This window comes from Falco biarmicus, chromosome 11 (assembly GCF_023638135.1).
Source record: "Falco biarmicus isolate bFalBia1 chromosome 11, bFalBia1.pri, whole genome shotgun sequence".
In the NCBI taxonomy this organism is placed as follows: domain Eukaryota; kingdom Metazoa; phylum Chordata; class Aves; order Falconiformes; family Falconidae; genus Falco; species Falco biarmicus.
Window position 1 is genome coordinate 14564485 of NC_079298.1, and position 25549 is coordinate 14590033.

At 60.6% G+C, this 25549-nt stretch overlaps 4 protein-coding genes across 11 annotated transcripts in view; 1 reads left to right on the forward strand and 3 right to left on the reverse strand.

The window, feature by feature from the left end:
* Positions 1–2744, reverse strand: part of IPO13 (importin 13) — a 32211-nt gene extending 29467 nt beyond the window's left edge. For 2 of the 3 annotated variants that reach the window (XM_056356001.1, XM_056356000.1), the window contains exon 1: positions 2461–2743. In XM_056356001.1, the coding sequence (XP_056211976.1) occupies positions 2461–2529 (69 nt within the window). In that variant the 5' untranslated portion in view covers positions 2530–2743. Of the gene's footprint in view, positions 1–2460 lie in introns of all 3 variants that reach the window. The other variant, XR_008824652.1, reaches the window with a different exon arrangement.
* A 217-nt stretch (positions 2745–2961) lies between these two features.
* Positions 2962–9429, reverse strand: ARTN (artemin). 2 transcript variants are annotated; one of them, XM_056356003.1, is made up of 4 exons: positions 9107–9429; positions 4978–5048; positions 4662–4851; positions 2962–4306 (listed from the first exon to the last, which is right to left on the reverse strand). In XM_056356003.1, exons 2-4 carry the CDS (start codon positions 5041–5043, stop codon positions 3870–3872), a joined length of 693 nt encoding a protein of 230 aa, XP_056211978.1. In that variant the 5' UTR covers positions 5044–5048; positions 9107–9429; the 3' UTR covers positions 2962–3869. The 2 variants fall into 2 exon arrangements, with proteins under 2 accessions (XP_056211978.1, XP_056211977.1); XM_056356002.1 differs by lacking the exon at positions 9107–9429 and having other exon boundaries at positions 4978–5168.
* LOC130157051 (basic proline-rich protein-like) lies at positions 7389–9479 on the forward strand. The gene is made up of 2 exons (XM_056356198.1): positions 7389–7474; positions 8288–9479. Exons 1-2 carry the CDS (start codon positions 7389–7391, stop codon positions 9477–9479), a joined length of 1278 nt encoding a protein of 425 aa, XP_056212173.1.
* A 2505-nt stretch (positions 9480–11984) lies between these two features.
* The window catches only part of ST3GAL3 (ST3 beta-galactoside alpha-2,3-sialyltransferase 3), a 184114-nt gene continuing 170549 nt past the window's right edge, over positions 11985–25549 (reverse strand). For all 5 annotated transcript variants that reach the window (XM_056355883.1, XM_056355881.1, XM_056355886.1 and 2 more), the window contains one exon: positions 11985–17350. In XM_056355883.1, coding sequence (XP_056211858.1) covers positions 17261–17350 — 90 coding nt within the window. In that variant the 3' untranslated portion in view covers positions 11985–17260. The remainder of the gene's footprint in view (positions 17351–25549) is intronic.

A 25549-nucleotide genomic window follows, 5' to 3' on the forward strand; every position in this document is an offset into this window, starting at 1 on the left:
TATGGAAAAAAACAAAGCAAAAAAATACAGGGAGCAACTTTCAGATGGCTCTTGAAGTGCAGCACCTGAACCTGACACCCCCCTGGGAACCAAGGCAGCTGCCCACAGCCTTTCAGACCTGATGGCTGGCAAAGGGCAGCGGTGGCCCAGCCTACAGCATCTGCACCCTCCCACCTCCCCGCAACCACTGGTCACAGCTGGAGGCATCTAACTGCCTCCCTCTGGCACAAGTCATGCTGGATAAATACAGCAATGATCCTCTTCAGCTACATGGGCACCCAGAGCCCTGCAAAACTGCAGGTGCATTTGCCCAGGACACCGCATAATAAACAGCAGGGGTACAGAAGGGTCTTCTAGGGATGTGAATCCTCTCCACAAAAACCATCAGAAGAGCATGACAGGTGCGATCTCACCAGAGACTGCCCTGGCTACAACTGCCACACATGATGACTTCTACTGCAGGTGACTTGGAGAGGCTTCGACCCTCTGACTTGAGGGATAACCAGCTCCTTACGCTGTTCCTAACCCGAGCACTTATCACTGACTCAACGTGGAGTCAAACCCTGACTTTAATTAGTATTCAGTGTTATTAATAGAGCCATGCACAAAACACGGCAGGCAGAACAGCCCAGGCCAGTAGAAGCTTCATCTATCTGCCAGCATCACCTCTGACAAAGCAGCTCTACCCACCTGCCTCCCACCAGCCCAGCTCTCAGCAAAGCGCACCTTTCCTTCGCTTTTTACCAGGAAGACTCCACAGCCCTCCCCTGAAAAGAGACACACAGGAGGGCTCTGAGCTGCTGAACCTCTGATCCCACACCGTGTTTCTCCCTCTGGGAAAGACAGTACTGCTGCCCCCATCCAGCAGCTCAGAGCCTCGCGGCCCACAGCCGCACCTTAGAGGACATCACTGAGATGGCAAAGCCTATGGAGACCCGGGAGAAGCTGGGCCGGCTGGGGGAGGGGAGACAAGCATCCTAGAGGGCATCTTTGCCTCCTCCCAAGCAGCAGAAGACTAAAACCAGAGCAGTGTGCTGAGAGCGAGCTGCCTCTCAGCACAGCCCCACCTCACCCAGCCAGCGCCAGATGCCCCCTGCCCTGGCACTGCCCACCCTTCCCGGGCAAGTGTGTGCTTCATTGTTGGTGCAAACAAAGGAGCGGTTTGTGTCTGCCGAAGAGAAAGGAAGTCGGAGGAAAAATCATCCAGCAGCCCTGGATATATGCAGATTAAGCTGCAGAAGGTTGCATTAATGTAGCATTTTCCAGACATCAGTTAATCCCCCCAGCCACGCTCTGCCGCTGTCTCCCTGGAAGAGGTGGGCTGTGTCTCACCTGCGGCCACAAAGGTAACCCAGTGCCCAGGTAGACCTGACATCCCTGACCCGACACCCCCCACAAGGCCGAGCAAGCTGCTGGGGAGGGACGGGTGTGAAACACAAGCCATGTGCCCACCGGCACACCCATGGGCATTGCTTTGGCAAGGAACTCAATCTATTCTTATCGAGGAAAAATGAGGACACTGGGATTCCCACTAGCTGTCTGGGGACCGAACTATGGATTGACAGGCTTGTTGGTCTTTGAGCGGCTGTCTGGCTACAGGGTGAGTGGAAGGGAGAAGCTCTCCATTGCTGTTTGCCCTTCAGGGATGCAGCCTCGGCTGCCCTGCCCCCATCACCCCCAAGCTGGCAGAAGGGACAGGTTTTTTCGCTCGGCTGCCTCCCCGGGTGCTGGCTGGGGTGCCCTGCTCGGCCTCCATGATGAACCCCAGGTCACACGGGGCTGCTTGGGGCTCTTCCCAGCAGCAGCGTGATGCCAGCAGGCCTCAGTCTGCAGTGGTCATTCCCTGGATACCAGGTTTTGGCAATCATGACCTTGGTCCTCTCACCCTGCAGCTGCTTAGCAGGACCTCAAGCATCAGCAGGAGCAGGGGTGCTCGATTCCAGGTTCAGAAAGGCACCGCTGGGCCATCTGCCCTCTGAAGGCTTTTCCCAGCTGTAATTCCTAGCACCTGCTGAGAGTCCCTTCCCTGCCTGATGGAGACACTGACCATGTCGAGCATCACACCGATGCCGCTGGTCCCGCGGCCGGGACAGACCCGCAGGCTCTCCCAGCCCGGCGCTGCAGCACGGCGACCCAGCGGCCGCCCGCCGGAGGCACAACTCCTCCCTCCCGCTCCCATTTCTGCCACATCATTTTCCCGGCCCGGGCTGCCCGGCCGCACCGGGCCCGGCGGCTCCACCTCCCGCGTCGCGCACCGGACCCCCCGGGCGCGCAGGCGGGTCCCCGCCGCCCCCGTGCGGGCAGGGCACCGGGCACGCCGACACCCCCGCCCCCGCGGCCGGCACCGCCGCGCAAGGTGCCCCCCCCGCCCCCCCCGCGGCAGCATGAGCATCCCGCGCCCGCGGCCACCCGCCTCGCCAACGCCGCGGGCGGGCCGGGGGCTCGGGGCGGCGGGCCCACCTTCTCTACGTTCTCCACGGTGAAGTCGAGGCCCTGCGGCGGCGGCGGCGCCTCCGCCCTCCGCTCCATGGCTGCGGCGGCGCTCAGGAGGCGGCGGCGGCGGGCGGGCGACAGCGGCGGCGCACGGGCAGCCGCATCGCGGCGGGACCCGCCTCCCCGCCCCGACGAGGGCGGCGGCACCGGCGCGGCGGGCAGCGGCGGTCGGGCCGGGAGGCGCCCGAGGGACGCCCCGAGCGGCACCGCCTCCCCGCTCCGCTCCGGCACCGCCACGCCCCGCTGCCCCGCAGGCGCGGCCGGGCAGCCCGGGACCTGCCGCAGCGCCGCGCCGCACGCCGGGAGCGGTAGTCCCGGCCCACGCGCGGCCCCTGCCGGGCACCGGGAGCCGCCCCCGCCCCCCACGGGCAGCGCCGGCGGGGGCCCCGCTCAGCACGGCCCCCAGCCTCCCGCTGCCAGCCCCGGGCACCCCCCATCGCGGGCACGGACAGGAGTTGGACGCGCAGCCCATCGCTTTATTGCTACGGGAAAAGGCGACTGTACAAAAATAGAGCTTATCCCTCCCATTTTACAAATAATAGAAAAAGGGGGCGGGGGGCACGGGGCGCCGGGGCGCTGCCCAGGGCTTCACGGCAGCGCTGGGGTTAAATTAACGCGGCCCCCGGGGGCCCAAAGTCATAAATAGGAGCTGCCGCTCGAGAACAATAAATAAATAATTTAGAGTAATAAATAGTTTAGTGCCGCAGCATGGTGGGGGCTGCGGGGGGGCCCTGCCACCCCCCTGGGAGCCGGGCAGGGGTCCCAGTGAGTGCCTGTGCCCCACCGGAGCACCGAGGGCTGCCGCCAGCCCCGGTGGGTGCAGGTCCCCCACCCTGTGCGCTGGTGTGGTTTGGCTGGCCCCGCTGCACTCCTGTCCTCGGGGATGCTCCCGCCCTGCAGGGCAGCTCCGGCCACCACCAGCCCCAGGGTGCCCGAGGGGACAGGAGGTTTTGCTCCTCTTCTGTCCCACTCTGAAGCTTGGGTGACACTTGGACCCGGCTACCCTAAAGCAGGGAGTGCCAGAGCAGCAGTCCAAGCAGGGTGCAGCCAAGCTGGGCACTGCTGGCGGACACTGGGCTGGCAGGCCTCTGCCAGCAGCAGGGATGCTCCATACCTGCTCCAGCTCCTCTCCCAGGGTTGAGCCGGGGTGCACCCAGGCAGGACCCTGGCAGCACCAGCTGCATGGCACCGAGCAGGAGGGGGCTTGGCTGCCCATCCCCTGTCACGGCTCCATTTCGTCCCTCGTGGCCACGTAAAACCAGGGGCACCAGCCTCTGCCAGACCATTCCTCTGAGCGCCGGTGCAACTGAGCGTGGCAAACTAGGGTCTGTCACCAAGCATCGAGCCAGGGCTGAGCTGAGCTGGTGGCCCCCTCCTCAACCAATGCATCTGCATTCGGCTGCTGAGAGCTTCTCCACCGTCTGCCATGTGTTCTGCACATCCATGAAGGAGACAGCCTCGTAGCGGGTGGGCCGGCAGCAGGGGTGGCTGAGGACCCGCTCCTGCGGCCCCGGGGTGATGAGCTGCTGCCGCAGCAGGCTGCCCAGCGTCAGGTCGTAGTTGCTGCGTGCTCGGTGGCAGGACCCACTGCAGTACTTGAAAAGCACAATCTCGTCCGAGTTGAAGCCCAAGCCCAGGTCGCGCACCTTCACCATCAGGTTGCGGATGTGGCAGTTGCGCCCACGGGCTGCCCGTAAGGGTTTCTCTGACCCCTTCTTGTTTTTGCTGGTCCCCGGCGGTGAGCGCTCAGCACGCAGCAGCAGGTCCTCCACCAGCTCTGTGGTGCCCGGGCCACCCGTCGTCATGTTGTCCCCTGCACAGAGGGGACAGCAGTGTCAGACCCCACCCCGCGCTCACTGCCCTCCTGGGGCCTGCTGAGCCTGCCCGTCCCCCGTTGTGCCCTGCAGACCCCTCCTGACCACCACACCACAGCACTGGCTGGATGCCTGCAGGGCAGCGGTACAGATGGGTGCCCAGGAAAGCATCTTCTCATTCCCTGGGCTCTGCCATCATCCCCAGCATGAAGCACCCCACATGTCCCCCACCACCAGCCTGGCCCCGATGTGCAGAGGCAGCCCTGTGTGGGCTGGGGCTCCCCACAGCAGCTCCCAAACCACCCACGCTCAGGGCTACCATGCCCAGGCTGGGGGTCCTGCCCCAACACGCACCGTACAGCTGGCTCCAGGCAGCGGTGAGCGGTACCTCCACGCCATCCTCCACAGCTGGGCTGGCGGTGGCCATGCCCCGCGGCGTGGGGGCCGTGTCCAGCGTCTCATTGCAGTGTGGGGTTTGCAGAGTGCCCGTGGCCAGCCCGGCCAGCAGTGAGAGGATGGTAAGAAGCTTCCACAATGTCCCCTCCTGCAACAAGGCACAGCACAGTGGCATGAACCCTGACCAGAGTTCCCCCACCAGGGACAAAGCTCCATGAGCTGGGGATGGGGATGTGTGGTCCCGGCCATCATGGCCAGCCAGGCCTGGGCTCACCTTGGGCTGCAGGTGCGTGGTGGGTCCTGCAGGTCTCGGCTCTGGTGGCCCTGCTCGCTGCTCCATGCTGGCTGCAAGCGCAGAGATGGGGGTCAGTGTCCATGCGAAGGGGATGGAGTGGGCATCGAGCGGGCTGCCTGGGAGCGACACACCTCTTCCCTGCCCCTGACAAGCATGGATCCCCTCCCTCACCCCCCAGCACTCCATAACACCTCCTGCACCCCATGCATGACCCCCCCCTCCGTCTCCTTCCCGCACAGCCAAGCACCCTCATCACCCTGTGCACCCCTTCCAAGAGATTTCGCAGCTGGGGTGGCCCAGCCTGTACCCAGCACCTCTCCTCAGGGGGATGCAGCCACCTCCTTGCACGAGCGGCCTGGGATGCCAGGCTGGGCCGTGAAGCAGTGGCTGGGGCTGGGAGTGCCGCGGAGGGGGGGGCGGGGGGGGCCTTTCCCATGGCCCTTCCCTGGGAATGTTTTTCTTGCTTGCGGTGGGAGCCTGACCTTGGAAACTCCAAATCCATTAGCACAGGCTCCTCGGGTGCAGCCACCCCCTGACCCTGCGCTGGCTCCCCAGCCCGCTGCCTGCGCCAAGCTGGGACACGCAGCCCCAGAGCTGCCCGGGTGAGTGGGACCGCAAGGGGCATGATGGGCAGGCAGGTCCCGTGGGGACATGGCAGGGCACAGGCCACCACACTGGGCTCACCTCAACACCACTGCCCAGCGTCCACTGCCCTGACACACACAGGGAGTTCAGTCCCCGCTGTGCATGGTCCCAGCCGAGCAGCGAGTGCGGTCTTGGGGGAACCCGTGCCACCTGTGCCACCTCCTTCCCCAGCTCCCCAGGGGTGCAGGGAGGCCCCTGTGTCCCAAGCCAGGATCCCCGGGCTCCCAAGGAGGCTTGAACCCTCCTTGGCCCATCTGCCAGATCCCCTGTCTCTCAGGCCAGAACTGTCCCCTTGGAGCTCGGTGACACCCTGCAACAGGAAGTTTGCCCGTCCCCTCCATGGCTTTGCCCTGGCATGTCCCAGGTGCTTCTAGTAAAGCTAGGAAGGGACACGCCAAGGAGAGCGCTCCTGGGAAAGAAATGAAGGGACACAGCTGGGTACTGCTGGGACAAGGACACAAAAGCCATTTCCCCAGTCCCCCCAGCATCTCAGGGGATGGTCCCCAAGCCTCGATTGCCGCATCTGGTGCCACCCCGCACTGGCCACACCGTGGCAAGGGGCTGTGATGGGCACTGCTAGGCCCATGTGCTTCCTGCAGGGGCCGTGCACCAGGCAGGATGCGTCCCCGGTGCAGGCAGGGCTGGCACCGGGCCCCCCGGCCGGGCCAGCCGCCACGGCCTGGCCAAGCACAGCCCACGCAGCACGTCGCTCCCGTGGCGGCCCGTGGCCCCGCGCCAGCCTCTGCCTCCAGGTCATGGTTTTCCCAGGCCGGCACCCCCGGAGGGGCCAGGCGAGGGTCCCCGCGCCCCGCTGGGAGGGGAAGGCCCCCCCCCGGTCCCCACTCCCGCGGCCGGCCGCCCCGCCGCGGCCCCTCGGCCCCAGCATCCCGGCGGGACGGGACGGGACGGGACGGGACGGAATAGGACGGGACGGAGCAGCGGTGCAGTTCAGGCTTCTCCCGTCCGGCGGCAGCACGGCCCCGGGCTGTGCGGCGGGAGCGCTGCCGGCGCGGCGCCGGGCGAGGGCAGCCTCCCTTCGCCCCCGGGAGCCCCGGAGCCGGGGCTACGGATGCGGCCCGCCGGCGTCTCCGCAGCACGGAGTCCCGGCCCCGGGGGCAGCTCCCCGAGAGCGCAACCCGCAGCCCGCGCCGGCTCCGCAACTCCTCTCGGCCCCTGCTTTCCCCCAGCACCGGCAGGGCTGAGCCAAGCTCCGGGGCACCCCACGGGGATGCCAGATCCGCACCCCACCCCCGGCAGACCCCCAACTCCCGCATGTGGGTGGCGGGATCTGGCTGGGGTCTGCCCCTGCCACCCCTGCAAGAGCCCAGCTGGGCCATTAACAGGCACAGGAGCCCTTTCCAGGGTCAGGATCAGGCCCATCAATGCGAGGACCTGCCTGACCCCCGGCCACACGTGTGCTGCACCTGGGGGCTGAGCACCAGCGTGTTGGGGTAATTCCCGCGCCGGTCACCCCACGCCCACCCGTGCAGAGCCCCGGTGGGAGCCCCCCCGCTGCCCACAGGGCAGCGGGGAGCGGCTGCCCCCTGGGCTGCCCCGGGCCCCCGGGGGCGGCAGGAGCCACACGCGAAGCACATCCACGGCGCGCCCGTGCGTGCCCCAGCGCTGGGTGGTGGTCTGAGCTCGTACAGTGGCCGCTTTTGGGAGGGGGCTATGCTCGGGCGCCGCTCGGCGCTGCTTGCCGTGCCAGCCCTGCAGCCGCGGGTCCTGCCGGGCAGCGTGGGGAGATGCCCGGAGACCCCCACGGGCACCTGCGGGCACGGGTGCAGCCGGCGGAGGCCCGGCATCCCGCCGCGCTGCCCCGGCAGGAGAAGTGAGGGGGGGATCAGACATCGACCCCACGTGTGACGCGGCGCTGGCAGCCGCCCCGCAAACCCGCGGGAGGCCGGAGCCGGACACGTGGGGCACACGGGCGCCACCAGACTCGGCCCCAGCCGGCAAAAGCAGAGCCGGGGGGCGCCGGCAGCGCCGGCCCGCGCACCCCCGTCCCGGGGCTCTCCCCCGCCCACCGCCCGGGCAGCCGGGCCACAGACCTGCCCGACGTGCCCACGGGGCCGGTGCGGGAGCCCGGGGCAAAGGCGGGCGAGACCGTCCCTATGCCGCTCGGGCGCCCGCGGCGGGGTTCCGCCTCTCCCCGCCCGGGCAGGGAATCCCGGCCCCGCCGCGCTTCCCACCGCCGGAGCCGCCGGGCGGGGACCTGCCCGGGGGCGGCCCGAGCCCCTTCACCGCCCCGCAGGTATTGCCGGGGGGGCGGGCGGCGAAACGGCCCCCCCGCCGTCCTCCCCGCAGCTCCGGTACGAGCCGCCGCCGAGGCCCGGCGCCGCCGGCAGGCTGGGGCGGACGCTGCCGCCCGCCGCCCCGGCCCGCACTCACCGTGCCCGCGGCGGGGACCATCCCCCGGGCCGCCGCCGCCCCGCATCGCCTCCACTCCCCGCCGCCCCCCGCCGCCCGCCGCCGCCGCGCCGGGGCGGGGCGCGGGCGGGGGCCGGCGCTGCCCTGACGGCACCGGCTCCCGCCGCTGCTCCCGGTGCCGCTGCCGGTGCCGCTCCCGCTGAGCCTCGGGGTGCGGGTCCCGGGCACGGTGCGCCTCGGGGTGCGGTGCCCGTGCTGGCGGGCGGGCGCGCAGTGCGGGGCAGCGGCGGCTCCATCCCGCTCCCGCCGCCGTCGCCGGTGTCAAATTCCAGCCGCCGTCACCTGACCGGCGGGGCGGGCACCGACACCGGCACCGGGAGCCCGAGCCGCCCCGGCACCAGGATCCCAACCGGCATCCCGACCCGCCCCGCCCCGCAGCGGCACCGGGACCGCCCCGGGACCAGGACAGCGCAGGGATCCCGCCGGCAGCAGGAGCCGCAGCCCGACCCCGCGTCAGCACCGGCTCCGCGCCGCCGCCGAGCCTCTGTGGAGACTCGCACCGCCGCCGGGACCGGCACCGGGACCCCCGGCGGCACTCGGCCCCCGCCAGCACCACCTGCCCGCCGGCCGACCCCCGGGACAGGCGGACGGGCAGACGGACACGCAGCCCGGACGGACGGACGCCCCCGGAGCGGGGCTCCCTGCCCCGACAGCCCGGTCACGGCGCTGCCGGGACGGACAAACGGGCACCCCTGGGCCCGAGTTCAGCCCTGCACGGAGCGCTCCGGGAGCGGTGCCCCACGGGGACCCCACGCCCGGCGGCGGGGGCACAGAGCCCCGCGCTGACCCCTCGCATGCAGCGGGCCGCCGTACGGGGTGGGGGGGCAGGGCGGGGGCCGTCCCGGCAGCGCCTGGGCCGCGGCGGGGCTGGCCGGCGTCCCACGCACCCCGAGCCGCCGCGGGCCACCGGTGTGCCTGGCGTGCACGTCCCTCGCCGGAGGAGGAGTCCGGCCTCCCCGCCCGGCCTCCCAGCCCGCCCGCGCCCCGCGGCCAGGTCCACCCCGGCAGGGCCACCCGCCGCCGGGCTCCTTACCTCCGCCGTCTCCCTGCCTCCCTCCGCCGGGGCCGTCGCAGGCCCCGGGGACATGGGGGCCGGCTGGCGAGCCGAGCCGAGCCCGTGCGAGTCCTTACGTCACCGCCCAGGGCCCTCCACGTCCATCCCGGGGCTCTCGAGTGCTCCTTGCAAACGTGCCAAATCCCAGGGCCGCCTCCGCTCGGCCCCGCTTCACACGTGCTCCCCCGGCCGGAGCCGGCGGCCGGGGCACAGCCCAGGCTCCCCCCCGGGGCCAGCCCTCGCGGCCCGCCGGCCCCCCGGGCCCTGCCTGCGGCGGGCGGGCGGGTGCGCGCCCCGGGCCGCCCCCTGCCCCGCCATCTGCCCCGAGCGCGGCCTCCCCGGGCTTATATAACTCCCCGCCTGGAGCGGGGCCAGCGCCTCGCTCGCCGGCTGTGCCGCGGCCGCACGCCGGCCTCGGGTTGCCCCTGGGTCTTGCCCCGGACCCCGCGCCCCCCGGCTGGCGGCGGCGTCCCCCGCTGCTCGGCAGCCCGGGCCCCCAGGCCCCGAGGGCCGGCCGGGAAGTGCGAGCCACCGGCGGGGCCGGCAGCCTCGTCCCGTCCCGTCTCGTCGGATTATCCGTCGCCGGGCTGACAGCTCCCGCGGCACCGCCGGCCGGGCAGCCCGCGGCTGCTGCCCCTGCCCTGGCACGGCACCGCCTGGCCCCGGTCCCACCCGGCTCCCGGCACCGGCGGCGTGGCCGAGCCTGCGGTCGCGGGTGGCTTCACACCCACTGGCTGGAGCGCGCGGGAGCGTGGGCTCTGCCCCCCGTGATGCCCCCATGGCAGCGGGGATACCCTGGGCACCTTGGCCCAGCAGAGGTTTGGAGGGTCCCTGGGGTGGGGAATCAGCTGGGGACGGGGAACAGGATCCTGTGCTTTGCAGGGCTGTTGGAGAGTATCCATGCAAGTGGCAGGTCCTGCTCCAGGTTGCCTGGCTGTCCCTGTGGGGCTAGGACTGGCCACAGCCCTGCCACTGCAGGGAGAGATGCCCAGGAGGGCTGCGATGGAGGGGGGGAGGGCTGCCGCCACCAGAGACAGCCCTCGGGGCTTGGAGACATCCCCAGGGGATACCCCATCCCCTCCCACCTTCCCTATGAGTTGGGCTGGTCTTCATGTCCCCAGGGCACAGCCAGGAGCCGCTGTGGGTGTGATGCTGGTGGTAGGCAGGGGGCTGTGTGGGGCACGGCACAGGGGGGATATCCAGGGAACCCCATACAGGTGGGCCCACAGTGTCCCCAGTCCCCTGAAAGGGGTGGCTGTGCAAAGCCTGACCTCTGTCCCCTTCCAGGTGTGCCCCCTTTGTGGCTGCTACACCAGACACCTGAGGGTCCTGACTCCCTGTTCTGCCCCTGGTCCTTGTCCTGGGAGACGTTACTCCGCTGCTGCTGTCAGTCCCACTGATGTCCTGCCAGCAGCAGCCCCTCCCTGTCTCCCCTGCCCAAGATCATGGTGGCAGGAGGTGGCACATCCCAGCTCTGTGCCTGAATCCACACACTGCGCTTTCCCCTGGGGCTCCCATGAGGACAGACTCTGCCCTGGGCAGTGCTCAGCATGAGCAGGGCAGGGCCCCTGGCCCCATGGATCTCCAGACAGATGGGTGACCTGCTCCCTGGCTGCTGCTGGCAGTGACTGGGTTGGCGCCTCCTAAGGCTCCTGCGCTCCTGCACCCGCAGCGCTGAGATGTCCTCATGTCCCTTGTTTGGTCTGGAATGAGCCCTGCAGGGTCAGGGCCTGCTGTCATACCTGCCCCTGAAGATGCCACCCTTGCATGAGGTGGGATGGGGGCAATGTGGTCCAGGCAGGACTGAGCATGCCATGGCCACTGCTGTGCCTGTGCAAGGCCATGGCTGGGTGTGACAAAACACAGGTGGGAGAGAGCTGTGACGCAGACAGATCATCTGGTTGCATCGTCTCCATCCCAGCGATGATGTGGCTCCTTTGGGGACACCTGCTCCAGAACAAGTGTCCTTGTCTCTGCTGACCTCCCACAGGCATCGCCTGTCCCAGCTCTGCACTCTCCCCCTCCACAGCCCTCCCAAGGCCAGACCAGGGCACAGGCCACCCCTGTGGCTGGCCCAGCCCGATGGCAGTAGCGGCCCTGCTCTTTAAGGGCTGGGAAGAGAAGGGGACAGGAAGGAGGGTTTGAGCAGCTCCATCAATTGGGATGGGATCTGGAACTTGCAGCCACACTCCAGGGAGGGCTGAGCAGTTGCCTCTGCAGTGTCCCGTCAGTGCTGGCAGGAAGCCACCCCTTGTTTGTAGGAAGGAGTCGGCAGGTCTGGCAGACAGGTCGCCCACCTTGGAAGCAGCCACCGAGCTCCCCAGGGCAGTGGGATTGTCCCCGACTCACCCTGTGACTCTGGAAACCCTGTGGCATTGCTGGGGTTTGCTGCAGGGGTTACACTACTCCCGCTGGGACCTGGCAGGTGTCGGAGCTAGTCACAGCCTCAGCCCCCAGCTTCCTAAACCGCTAACTCCTGGATGCTGTGGCGAGAAGTCACTTGGCTGGACATCTGCCTTTGTCTCAGCTGCACCCAGCCCGCCTGCTGCCGTGACCCTGGGCGGGAAGCTGGCAGAGCCGCAGGCAGCCCACCCAGGGCAGGACAAGCTCCCACCCCTCTGCCCCCCAACATGACATGCACCCAACCCAGGAGCCCCGTCCCCCACCCCTCAGGTCACCTGCAAGGAGCAGCACAGCACCAGGCTGGTGGCATTGGCCAGCTGCAGCCCCTGGCAGCTGCCTCTGGGTTACTGTGCTGGAGGAGTCAGCAGCGAAGCTGTCTCCAGCCTGAGCAGGGGAATCCCTCCTGCCTCCCCTAAAAAAGGCCAACGGCAGCAGAAGAAAGAGGCCAGCCAAGCTTGTTTGATAGCTTTATTGCTTCTGTGATATGACTGAATTGATGTGACATAAGCCGGCCTGGAGGAGCCTGCAAGACTCTTGCCCTCCCTGCCTAGAGGGGTAATTAAAAAAAAATTGCAGAAACTAAAACTAATTTTAAAACCACATTAAGTTCTTGCATCTCAGCTTGGTACAGTACCGGTGAGTGCACTGGCCTTTGGAATGAGTCCCTGTGCGGGCTGTGCGAGGAGACAGTGCCCAGGTGGGCTGGGTAGTGGCCTGGGTTGCCTGCACCAAAGGACACGTCTCTAATACTGTGTGCGATGCACGTTTGGAGCAACAGTACACGCCGTGCTGGTGCCAGCGGAGCTCAGCGAGGTGGCCGCCTCCCTGCCAGGCAGGCTGGAAGCCCTTGGCCATCCCCGGTGCTGCCCGTACCTAGCCTGCCTGCCCCGGTTTGATACACCAGCCAGCCCCCTCCCGACACCTTTGCCCTCTCCCGGCAGTGCCCGCACTGAGGGGTAAGGCAGCACGGCAGGGCAGGGCCCCCTCGCTGCCCCTTCCCAGGAAAAGGAGACGCTGGAAGCCCAGGGACGCTGGGCTGCAGAGGATCCCGCTGTGCCCTCATGCTCCCTGGCCGTGATGCCATTTGGCACGTGCGAGCTTGAGGCCACAGCATGGCCAGCCCTAATGGGTGAGCTGGTGGAGGGAGCCTGACGCCAGGGTGGCGGGCACTGGAGAGGGCTGTAGGCCATGAATGCACGAGCAGCCCGTGCTCACAGTGTGGTCAGTGCTCTGGCAGCCCCTCTCCCCCGGAGCACCGTGAGCTAGCTGGCCTGCAGCTTCCCCCACCCGCTCTCTGCACCAGCTGGAGCACAACCCCAGCGCGGCCACTGGCTCCCCAGCCTCCCTGCGCCTCCCTGGCCTCTCTCGAGGCAGGTTCCCTGCCACCCGAGTGGCCTTTCTGCACCGCAGCGTGTCAAGAGGCTCCAGGCAACCCCGCTCTATATTTAGGCCGTGGAGAATTCCCCTGGGCTCTCCCTTCCGAGCTGAAAAGGTGAGTCACTGCGAGGGAGAGGCCAAGACTCACATCCGTCCCACTGACCCTGCTCTGACCCGCGCGCACCGCTCGGAGCTGGCAGGACTGCAGCGTTTCGGAGGGCGGGAGGTGGCTGCAGGTGCACACGGGGAGGCAGCTGAAGGAACAGCATCCAGGAGCAAAACCCAGTGCTGCACACCCAGCGCTGCACGCTGCTCCTGGGGCAGGGGGGTGCAACCCCATCACCCGGCCGTAGGGCTGCTCCATGGGTGTGCTTGCCACACCAGTGTCAAACGGGGCAGTAAGTTAGATGGGAGCCTTCACACACCCCCCCCCAAACCTCCTATCCTCCCTTTCCTTCTACTTGCAGGTGGTCCTGACCCACCACCAGTCACCCTGGGTCGCACACTCATCTATTCAGCCTGGGCACTTCTGCATGGAGACCCCCGCCAAAGTGAAGGGAAGGGCCTGGAGTCACCTCCCTGGTCTGCAGGGACAGCTTCCCATCAGGAGCTGTCCCTAGCTGCGGTGGGGAGCTGGGATGCCAGGGAAAACAGAGCAGGGGCCATGCTCTCTCCTTGGACCTGGAGCCAGCGAGCTGGAAGAGAAAGGTGCCCTGTAGATTTGTAGTGCTCAGTAAAACAGGGTAAATCAAATCAGAGGTGGGTTGAGAACTGGCTGGATGGCAGAGCTCAGAGGGCTGTGATCAATGGCGCAGTCTCGCCACAGGCCTGCAGCGAGCGGTGTTCCCAGGGGTCAGTGCTGGGCCCGGTCCTGCTCAGCTTTTCCATCAATGACCTGGATGAAGGCACAGAGAGTACCCTCAGCAGGATTGCTGACGATACCAAACTGGGAGGAGTGGCTGATACACCAGAGGCTGTGCTGCCCTTCAGCAAGACCTGGACAGGCTGGAGAGCTGGGCGGAGAGGAACCTCATGAGGTTCAACAAAGGCAAGTGTAAGGTCCTGCACCAGGGAGGAACAGCCCCACGCACCAGTACATGCTGGGGCTGACCTGCTGGGGGGCAGCTCTGCAGAGAAGGCCCTGGGAGTGCTGGTGGACAGCAAGTTGCCCATGGGCCAGCAGTGTGTCCTGGTGGCCAAGGCAGCCAGTGGGACCCTGGGGTGCATCAGGAGGAGCGTGGCCAGCAGGTCGAGGGAGGCTGTCCTCCCCTTCTGGTCTGCCCTTCTTCTGTGCCCAGTTCTGGGCTCCCCAGTTCCAGAGAGACAGGGAACTGCTGGAGAGGGTCCAGTGGAAGGCTACGAAGATGATTAGGGGACTGGAGAATCTCCCTTATGAGATAGCTGGGCCTGTTTTGCCTGGAGAAGACTGAGGGGGGATCTTATCGATTATACAAATACCTTAAAGAAGAGTGTCAAGAGAATGGGGCCAGATTCTTCAGCGGTGCCCAGCAGCAGGATAAGGGGAATGGGCACAAACTGCAACACAGGAAGCTCCATCTGAGTCACTTCGAGGGTGACAGAGCACTGGCACAGGCTGCCCAGAGAGGCTGTGGGGTCTCCTCTGGAGACATTCAAACCCTGTCTGGACACGACTCTGTGTAACCTGCTCTAGGTGAACCTGCTTTAGCAGGGGGTTGAACTAGGTGATCTCCAGAGGTCCCTTCCAACCCTGACTGTTCTGTGATTCTGCAAAATTAATGCCATCACAAGCCTCCATGAGGGTGCTTCCCCAAGGGGTGGAGAGGAGTCCAGCACAGATACTGAAGGCTCTTCACCCCCCCTCCTCCTGGCAGCAGCCACCCATTCTCTGGCATCTCAGCTGCATATGGATGTGACCCATCCACCCAACAGTGCCCCAGGGCTCCCACAGCTGGTTAAAGACCCAGTTCAAGCACCAAGGCAGAGAGGGTGGGTGCCCACACCGCCCCAGACACAACCTTGGCTGGGTCCAGCCCACACACCCCCACTACCACAACGGCAGGGGCTCTGTGGAGGATGGTCCCAGGTCCAGGCTGACACACAGGAACTGCAAAGGAGTATTGCTTGGCAAGAGCCATGGAAATCCAGTCCCTTGGGCTCCTGAAGCAGGAAAAACAAATTGTGGGAGAATATTCAAAGGAGTACCTGCCACAGCATATGCTCAAAAACCTGCTGGAAACCCCAGCTCTTCATGCTAGAAACCTCACAGAGCATCCTGGGGAGAGGCATGTACTGGGGGGAGCAGGGACCGCCTGGCTGGGAGGCCAGAGGGACAGGAGAAGGGACATGGGAAGGGGAAAGGGAAGGGAGAGCCTCTCAGCATGTCTTCTGTGGCCTGGAAGAGGCAGAATCTTTGAGCTGCTCCCAGACTACAAGGCAAGCTGCAGCCACGACCAGAAGCTGGACAGGACTTGCCCCTGAGCAAAGCTCCCTGGCTACGGGCGCACCACACAGGAGAGGGTTCTGAGGGGCACATCCCACACTGGTCTCTGGGCCGCACCCAGCACCGTGTCCTGAGAGCTGCCTCAAACCATTCCGCACAGTTTGCTCCTCTGCCTCACATGTGGGTCATTGCCTGCCCCTCCTGCACGTCCCCTCTGGGGTCTCAACCCCAGAGCCACAGCCCCCTGCAAGTCAGCAGGAGCAGAGGTGGCCCAGGGGAACCGTGCAAGCCCTGCTCTGAGCACTCCTTGTCCATGTTAGGGCCATGTTCGCCTTCCAGCTCAGGGCAAGGCAGACTGCAGTCCCTGAGCTACACTAGATACAGTGCCAGGAGCATGAGACCCACCAGCACCCCTCCAGAATCCTCCCTCCACTCACGCCAGCACTGGCTGGCTGCACACCCCTGCTCCGACACACAGGGACATGCCCTGGGACAGTGCCCTTGGGTGCCATCCAGCCTGCTCCAGCTCTACTTCCACCTGCAACCACGCCCCTGGCAATCCCCCTTCTGCCCATGCTCTCCAGGTGGGTGAGACCACCCTGCTGTCCTCGCACTTGGCCACGTTGCTCAGTTTATTCCAGCTCCTCTGAAATATGTATACAAATCAAATGTGCAAATACTGCATCTCGGGACCAAGACAGCAAAGGAAGGAACGTGCTCCTGAAAGCAGGAAGAGCAGCGGTGCTAGAGCAGCATGGGAGGAGCCGGGAAATGAAGTGAGCAGGGGCCAAGCAGAGATTGAGGGTTCCCAGCAGGCCCCCACCCGTGCCAGCAGGCTCCATCATCACTGAGGTCACACGTCACTGAAATAGGGAACACGATCAAGTCTGGAACGTAAAACAAACATCTTCAGTGGCTTGCTCTCAAACTGCAAAGCTTCAGATCTCCGTGCAAGATCTGACCTCCTTCCAAAGAATAAATTACTCCTCTCCCACATGAGAATAAAATGAGATGCTGTCCAGGAACAGTGACACCAGGGTGCATGGACTCCACGGGGGCCCTGCATAGCAGGCACAAACCAAAAGGCCTGAAAGCCTTGAGCACAGCGAGGCAGGCTCCTCAGTGCCATGAGAGGAGGAAGGGGGAGAGGGTCTGCTGCAGCCAGAGAAAGCCATTGCCTCCCTGCTCCACCTTGGGGTCAGGGCAGAGGCAGAGCAGCGCAAACGGCTATGGAAAACGCAGCCAAGTAAGTGGCTGCGGCTGCCACCTCTATGCAGGGAGCAAGGAAAAGTGCAGAAAAACAAACCCATGCCCATCTGCATCCAGAAGCTCCAGGTGGAACGAGGGAAAGCCATTATTCTCCCTTTGAATTATAGCAGCACCAACGACACCGAAGTTTTGGATGGATTTGTTTTCCTGGGGAAAGGTCCAAGGCCGGTGACAATGCAGATGGAGCATGAAGAGGCCGGGCTTTTCGCAGGGCTGTGCACAAGCAGACTTTGCCTTGCACCTTGGTATTTCTAGTATGATTCCTGCAGAGTTTCTTTTAAAAAATAATACTTTGTACATTCAGGCATTGCTGCCTCAGGGCAGCGTCACCTCCCATTTGGCACAAATCGTTTTATTCACAAATCTTTCTTCTCTCTCCTGAGTCTTTCCTGTTTAGTTCAGGACACAGAAGACCTGTCTGCGATGCAGAGTTCAAGAACTGCCCACTCAGCCCCTTGCCCACCTCCTGCCAGCTCTAGGCCTGGAGGCAGCAGATGCAACCCTTGTGCAGACTGGCAATGCGGGAGGGTCTTCCCAGAGCACTTGGGCATCTCTGTGTGTCTTCAGTGAGGTGGGATTCTTGCGGGGGGCTGCCAGTGCCTGCTCCCAGAGCTGCAGCGTGCATCTTCGTCTCCTCCCTTGGAGGCAGTGGCTGCAGCCACTCAAATCCCACTGGTCAGGTCAGTGATGACTCGGGCTTTCACCAGCTTCCGCAGGAACTCCTTCTCCCGCTGGATGTTGTGCGTCCAGGACTGGAAGGAAATGGGAGAGACAGGAGGTCAGCAGCTAACACTGGCCAAGCATGCTCCCGTCCCCCACGTTGCGGGACACTCCAGCTGGGGTAGGGCAGTGGCTTCTGCCAAGGAGACAGACCCTGGTGCAGACCAAGGGCCTTCTCTTACCTAAAGCCGACACAGCCAGCAGAGTTAAGACCTGTGTACCTGAAGTATGAGGTCTCCCCATGGGCCGGGTGAAATTTTTTTGGCACAATTAGATCTGGGCAACCCAGGCTCCTTGGGCAGATGTAGCTGGTTGAAGTGCCCTCCCAAGCCACCACACACAAGAATCCAACAGCGCAGCATTAACGGTGATGTATACTGGGGAACAGAGCTGGCAGAGAACATGGTGACAGGACATGCTGTATCCACATACAGCTCCCTGCCAAAGGACAACTCGTTTGGCACATTAGCACATGCAGCTGAAAAGCCCCAAGACCAGCCCCATCAAGACCGGCTCTTGCCTCTGCTAGCCCTATCAAGCGGAAATGACATGCTAAAGGTTACACTAATACAACACAAAGGGTGAAATGGTCACATCTCCCAGCCAGGCATTCCAGAGCAATGATTGCTATAGCTGGTGTCAGCCCACCCAGATGCATTCCCTGCAGCAGGCTTTAGCTGCGATCACAGCATCTGCCATCGCCCCCCTGCACTGGTACCATTAAAGCACTTAATGAAAGCAGTAAGTGGTTTATCTCCCTGGGAAGACCAAGGCACAGCAGGGAAAAACAGCTTCACCCAAAATCTCCCAACATGACAAGAATCCCAGTAAACAAACCCAGGTCTCCAGCAGTGTTCTGGCCAGCAGGTAATCTGAACTCTGAATACAAACTGGACCACGATAAAATCACTCTATAGGAGCCTCCCTGAAATGGCCTCAAACCAACAAAGCGCCAGCCCAACAAGCCCTCTGAAAGCACTTTGTCGTAAGCATTTGAACTCAGTTTACCCACTGTAAAACCGCAGGCATCTGCCTGCAAACCACTGGTGGTATCCATCACACACAACATCCGTGAGGCTCTCCTGTCATCCACTGCTTCTCCTGTCCTGTCCTGTCCAGGACGAGCGGCTCTCAGCCATGACTGTGTGTGGCACTGACAGCCCTGGTCATGCTGTGCAGCCTGCCACCAAGATGTTCAAGAGACGGCAGGTCCCGCTCTAGATCTCCAGCACATCTTGGAAATACCTCTCTTGCTGCTACTGTGCATTCACAAGCTACTTCCATCCCCTCGGTGCACAGGAATGACAGTTAAAGCTACTAAGGAAAGTTCAGGCAGGTTTTACCTTGCAACCTGTGTTCAAAAGAAGTCTTTGACTTCCTCTGCTTCCAGTGACACCGTTACCTGAATGCTGCGAAGGGTGCACTAGCGCTAGGAACAACAGGGCCACACATGGTCAGCTGTGCTGGTGCTTTTTGGGACTCTGAAAACGCAGAAGACCTCATCTCTAAACTGAAAAGATGCTTCCCAGAAACAACTCAGTGCTTGACTTCTGCTAGCATAAAAGCAGAAACTGAAAACTGGCACTGGGGAGAAAGCTGGCTTACAAAAGGAGAAAAGTACGAATTCCAGCAAACAGCAGTGGGAGCAATGGCAGTGCAGAGCAGAGGGAGCTGGGAGAGCAGGACTGTATGTGCCTGTCACTTGGAGCCAGAGAGCTGGGATCCTGCAGTGTGCTGGAAACGGTCCCACAGGTGGCATGTCAGCTGGGGGTCCTGGGCTTGGGCCCCGCCATGCAGCAGCGTCTCTTCCTCTTGACTACACAACCCCTCGCTGGGGACTCGCGGCACCTGCAGAGGAGCCAAGTGTGCTGCGTGTACGCTCCGGCCAGCAGGCAGCGAGCAGCTGTCGCTGGCACAGAGGCCATGCTGGGAACACCAGGTCCCAATGCATTCACTTACATCAGGCTGGGCTCGTTGTTCAAAGCCTATCCGGAGCACCAGGGAGCCTGATGTGCCTGATACATCACAGCACAATCTGATCCCTCCTCCACATCTTTCAGCCTCATCAAACAGTGTGAGAAGCCAAGTGCTTTCACCCAGGACAACCTGCGTGTGTTGCTTGGTACAGACGGTAACTGAGGAAGCAGCCACTTCTAGGGAAACTAAAACCACCCTAAACATCACCTCAGGCCACATGCAAGTGCCTTATCTGATGGCAAGAGGAAATCTGCTTTGTGAAAGGTACAAGTGGAGCAGGAATTTAAGTACAGTATATAGATAATAAAACTTTGGGCGATACAATTGCAGTCTTTCACATTATGGCTAGGTATGGCTCCAGCACTGACTGCAAGGCTGCTGGCAAGAGCTATAAAACCTCTGGTTGTTCGGCATCCAGGCTGCTGCACCCTGGACACTGCCACAAACTCCTCTTTCCAAGCAGAAAGCCACATGTAGGGGAGTTCAGCCTCCCACTTGATCCACAAATCTTAGTGGTGTCCGCAGCAGTACTCTCAAATATTTTGTGGTTGAATGCAAGACCACAGAGGAAGAGGACTCCCTGGCAAGGATGGGCTTTCGTCCCTCCCACGGAGCACTAGCAGGGTGCTCTGCATGGCGCTGCTCCCCCCATGCCTGACAGCAATACAGGCAGGAGGGATGAGGCATGTCTTCAACACCAGCTCCGGTTACTGATTACAGGAGAGGGACTCACCCCACTGACAGACAGAGCTAATCAGGTGAAGGAAGCTAAATTCCAGCACCAGTGGCAGCAGTGGGGAGAGGAACTGGAGCAGATTTCTCAAAACTGCCAGAAAGAGGCAGGCACCTTGCTTCCATTGCCCCCACAGGGGGAAAGGCAACAAAATACACCCTAAATAGCACCCTGGGCAGCATACACTGCCAGCAGGGCCCGGTGGGTAGGGGGGCTCCGTGAGATGGCTGCAGGGTCTCATGAAAAGCCAGGCTTTGGCAAGCTCAGGTGTGCTTTGGGAACAGGACTACGTTACGGCTGTTGTAAGGGGAAGTTCTCTTTTGCCACCCCTCACTGGGTAAGCCAAGGTGCTCTGTGTAACCAAGCTTGCAGGCAAGTTGTCTTGGAAATCTTTCCCACTGATACAGTGTCTTGAGCTGCAGCAGGATGATAAGAAAGAGGCAACTCTCTGGTCACCCATACACAGACAGAGCTGTGCCGTCAGAGTGCTCATTTTGACATTTTAAGCAGATGATTGTGAGCAGGATCCATGCCTGGACAATGATTACATGAAGCTGCTGCAATGCTGGTGTTTACTTCTGCTGCTACTGCAAAGAAGCCTTTTCCCGCCTTCAGATGCTGGACGTGCTTTGGCTGCGCTGGAAAGATGCTCACTGCCCCTTCTGACTGCTCTGACCCGCTCTTCCTGTACGCACGGGGCTGTTACTGCCTCATTTCCTATTCCTGTATGCGGACTGTTCACGTTCACAAACCTCCTGCCCCAAGTCCCGAAGCTACACCTCAGCATCACAAGCAGAAAACTGCAGCTCCTCTCTCGCGAATCTGCACCTCCAGACAGTGACGGAACAGCCTGGAGCATTCACTGCCACCTCCATTTTCTTGTCCCTACGCGTCACCACCACTGCTGCTCCTGCAACCTGGCAGACTGGCCCTGCCCTCTTCCCCCTGCCGCTGCCCACATCAAGCAGCCGTCTGGTACAGATTCCACTTGTGCAAATGAACTGGCTGCTTGTCAGAGCTCACAGCTGCAGGGAGTTCCAACAGACACATCCCAGGAGGCCCCAGAGCCCTTCTTGTTCTTTGGGGATCAGGCTGGGATTTGCTTTGCTTTGGGTCTCTCTCTGAGCAGTGGATGTTTGCTTTTTTCAGCAGAGAGAAGCAGGAGCAGAGCAGCTCTGCAAGCTCATGCACTGTTATGGCTGTCCATCCCAGAGAGGTGGCAGTGGGTCTGATCGTTTGGTCACAGTTATTAGATGAAAATTTATCATCAGTTAAAGCCACCTTTCAGGGTTATGCAAATGCAGCAGCCCCGAACCACCTGTCCTTTTTTTCTTGATGATTCCATGAAGAAGCACAAAACATCTTCTGTCCCTTCAAGAAAAGCCAAGTAGAATATTTTAAGGCTAAGAAAAATGTTTCAAAGGCCAACCCAGGAGGAAAGTAAGCTCCCCATCTGTAATGAATTACGATCGGGGAATGCCTCAGCTTCAGAGCACATCAGTCTTATCAAGTATTGATCGCAGTATTTTAAAATATGAGAAGATAAAATCAGAGAGAGTGAAGTCAATGAGGAATGCATTCAAGAAAAACAGCAAGTTGTAAAGCAGCAGGTTTCTCCATTCTATTAACATCCTCCGTATTTCTGTAAGTCAACAGCATTTCGCCCCGAAAGCCTGCAGAGAAACCACAGCAGCAGCAAGAAGTGCTACTTTGCTGGTAACAGTCAGTTTCCAGTCTCCACCAGTGCCGATTTATCTCTGCCTTTAACCTTCACTGCCTTGTCTCTAGAGCTGCTTATTTTTCATGATTCTGCCTGGCCCATGCCCTTGCTCTGTCCTGGCACGCTGACCACATGCACTAGGTGTGTTACGGCCACCCATGAGCTGCAGTTTCACCTCCCAGTGCCCCTCCCATGACACCAGTGCCCTGCCCTGGTTTGGGATCCCTCCTCTCTCAGTCCATCTGCTGGGACGCAGCAGCACCGCAGACTGCCCTGTCCCACCTGCACCCTCCTGGGAGTCACACGTATTGAAACAAAAGGGAGGGATGGGCACCCTCATCTTTTCATGTTTAGGAGATTTGCTCACAGCTCCTTTATGCCCAGTCATTCTTATACCAACTTGAAATTTTAAACAGCTCTTTTAGCTCCTGCTTATTCTTAATACATACAGACAGCACAATTGTATCTCTTCTCAGTCTTCCTTTTACCAAGCTAAACAAGCCATGCCTGCCTTCTAACAAAACAGGCTGTTCACTTCCCCTGTGAAAATTGGGATATTTCCCAGAAATGTAGTAGCTCCCTATGTCCCTATTTACCCCAGATTCACTTCTTGTGAACCAAAAAAGAGGGCTCACAATAGCCTCACGCAGAGGCAATTCTCTCTCTACAAGAAGTCCTTTCCTCTAGTCTTTCCAAGAGCTGTACTTGCCTTTTTTTTCCACAGCGACAAACATTCTGGCATTTCTGGCACAGCCTGGCATTCTAAATTATCCTGTAATTTACTTGTATCTATCTAAGCATTTTCATCTTCTGCCATGGTCAAATAATGCTATCCCAGCCTAGACTAAAAATTTCTGGTATTGCCCCAAACAGCATGACCTTTTCCATTCATACTCTTAGGTTTCATGCCACCCAGTTAGCTCTTGTTCTCAAAGTGCTCATGGTCTTCCTGGATGGTATTTTGATCCTTCCTTGTACTGACCACACCTGGTTTAGTGTCATCACAAATTCCGCTTGCACGCCATTGCCTTCTGTGCCAAAAATCATTAAAGCAAACACTAAACATGACCTCCTGTGGGGAAACTCCCAGCCATCCATTCAGGGCTGCTCTTTGTCTTCTCCTTTAGAGAGGCTGTTCACGTACAGGTGTTGCACCAAACCATACCTTCTGAAGCTTAACTAATATCTCACACGGCACAGTATCGCACGCTTAACTGAACTTCAGACAGATTGGGCTAGTGTACTTCCTCTGTCCTCAGAATTATATATTTTTTAAATCATGTAAAGATACTAAAGTAGGTTTTGTAACCTGCCTTTGGTAAATCCGTGTTGTGTTTGCTTTCAGGATTTAATTATTCTTTCATTGAAACTCCGCTCTGAAGTTCTGAGCAGTACCTCTGAGGTCAGATTAAGAGTCTGAATTTGACAGGATTATTTTCCTTGCCTGGCTCCCATCCCCCCCAAAAAAAAGAAAGGAAAAAGAGGTATTGTGTCCAATACAATCTAATCCTGTGGAGCCACGTGTAACCTGATAGATTTATTGAGGACCCTTTCCTCTGCACTTGCAGCTTAATTGGCTCAACGGCGCAGTGGTTGGAGCAGCGATCTTTCAGGCTCTCACACCTAGTGCATTATCTTCAACGGCTTTTGCCTTTCACTGCTGACCCAGTCATTTTCTGTTTCTACAAACTTCTCACTGAAAGACACCCTTTCCCTCACGTTCATCCTCTCACCCTTATGGAGGTAATATATTTATTCATGTAGTTCTCACTTTGGCTCTTTAACCCCTACGCCTTCTGCTTCCTTCACCTCCCTGGATGCCACAGCCCTTCGAATTCTTTCCTTGTTTCCGTATTATTTGTTTGATAGTGGGACTGTCCAGTGTTTGTTAATTTTCCTCTGCAAGATCTAACTTGACTTTTGCCAGTTTCCACTTTACTTCTGTCCTCTCCAGCCATCAGGGGTGAAGTCTGCTGATGCCCCCCCGGCCCCGTTACTTCTAACCCCACTTTGAAGCAGTTATTGATGATGTCTACAGCCTTTTTCTGCCAGTTCCCCCTTTGCTGCAAACATGAACTGCAGATAATTTTTGAGCTTTTCACAAAAAGATTTCAGTTCTTCAATGAGTCCATAAGCTCTTCAGTGCATCTGCTTTTGGTAGCCCATTCTCCTAGGCTAGGCCTAAATTCAGAGAGGTCAGAGTCTGCAAACACGTCCCAGTTCCCCTGAGCACCCCACCAGCACTGCCAAGTGCCACCCTGCAGCCCTGCTTATCAAGCTCCCTCCTTTTAGAAGCAAAATTAGAGTTATAACATCCCTTCTCTTGCCCTTCCATTTAATTTAACCATGAAGGCACCTGATCAAAGGCTGTTTCCTAAGATGTCCCTCTGCAAGGTCTTCATGCTTGCTAAGAACAGCTCTGAAAGGCCTTCAGCTCTTCTTATTCCCTCATGTTTGGTGAGGAGAGCTATGCTAGCTACTGCATCTGAGAATATCTGGGCTTTCCCCTTTATAGGAATACTGGCCCCTACCGTACATCTGTGACAGTGTGATTTCGGGTCACACCTAGCACTCCTACAGAGGTCTGTGTTCAACGTTGGGGTCAGCAGCTGGTCTCCAGTACACCCCTGTAGATCTTTTACTGTCTTTTCCTACAGAGATCTTGTCCAGACCCTAAATCTGTTTTTGTCCATCCTATAGCCTTACCTTCCTTGCTGTTATTAGTGCGCAGTGGCACCCCACAAGTGTTACTGTACTTCTGTCCTACCGAACAAGGCAATACCTGTGCTCTGGTCGTGACTGCTATTCCATCAATCTTTTCCAGATTTCTATTACATTGGCACACGGTCCTTATGCACAGGAACAGCATGTGAGGCCTTCATTCAGCCAAAACGCTGTCAAACAGGTGGCTTTTAAACAAAGACAAAAATGTATAAACCTCATCAGTCATCACTGCCGGCCCCAGGAAAAAGCACTGCCCTTTCAGAGGTCCCCCTGCCCCAGCCCCTAACCTCCCCCTCCAAAGCTGACCTCCATTTCAGTCTGCACCAGTCCTTGTACTCCAATCGCAATTCATCAGCCAGGCTCGAATAGCTGTGTTTTCAGTCTATAAATCACCAGGCTAGACATCTGCCTGGCTTTCAAAGGAGTTTTGTTCTTCTTGTTGGCTACCGCAAACTTTTAAGGTACTCGGAGGCCTGAAGCAGTCCAACCACCCCCTCCTAAGCAACTTGCGTTGATTTAAAATGCAAAGGACGGCTTCACAGAGAGAGCCCAGATGATGATAAAGCGCTATTGTTTGTGCCTTTATGGGCCGAGACTCCAAACTTGATGTTTGCGGATTATTCTGAGAGGTAGCTGCTGGCGGGGAGAGACACAGACAAAGCTGTGTGTCACTGCGTGCTGCAGGCCACCTCCCCTGGCCCTTGTGACAGCCCTTACACAGGCTGAATAAGAAGTGTTACAAGATGGTGTCCTCCAGCATCCCACAAAGGCCTGCTGGGGAAGCGGCGCTGATGATCAGAAAGAAGCCATCAAAGGCAGCTGCGCCACCTCCCCCTCGGGTCAGGCAGCGAGTCACTGAAGTGCTGGGCACAGCTGTATCAAAGGAGCTGACACCTCCAACAACATCGGCACTGGCGCTTGATCTGCTTCTAGGGTGAAAAGGCGACCAGTCAGCAGCTCCACCGAGCAACCCAAATGCCGCAGATGGGCTCTGGATGGACAGGGGTGGCTCGTAACCGTGCATTCTCCATTTTTACCAGTGTGGGTGAGGTGGTCTGCAGCCAGCTGCTGAGAAGA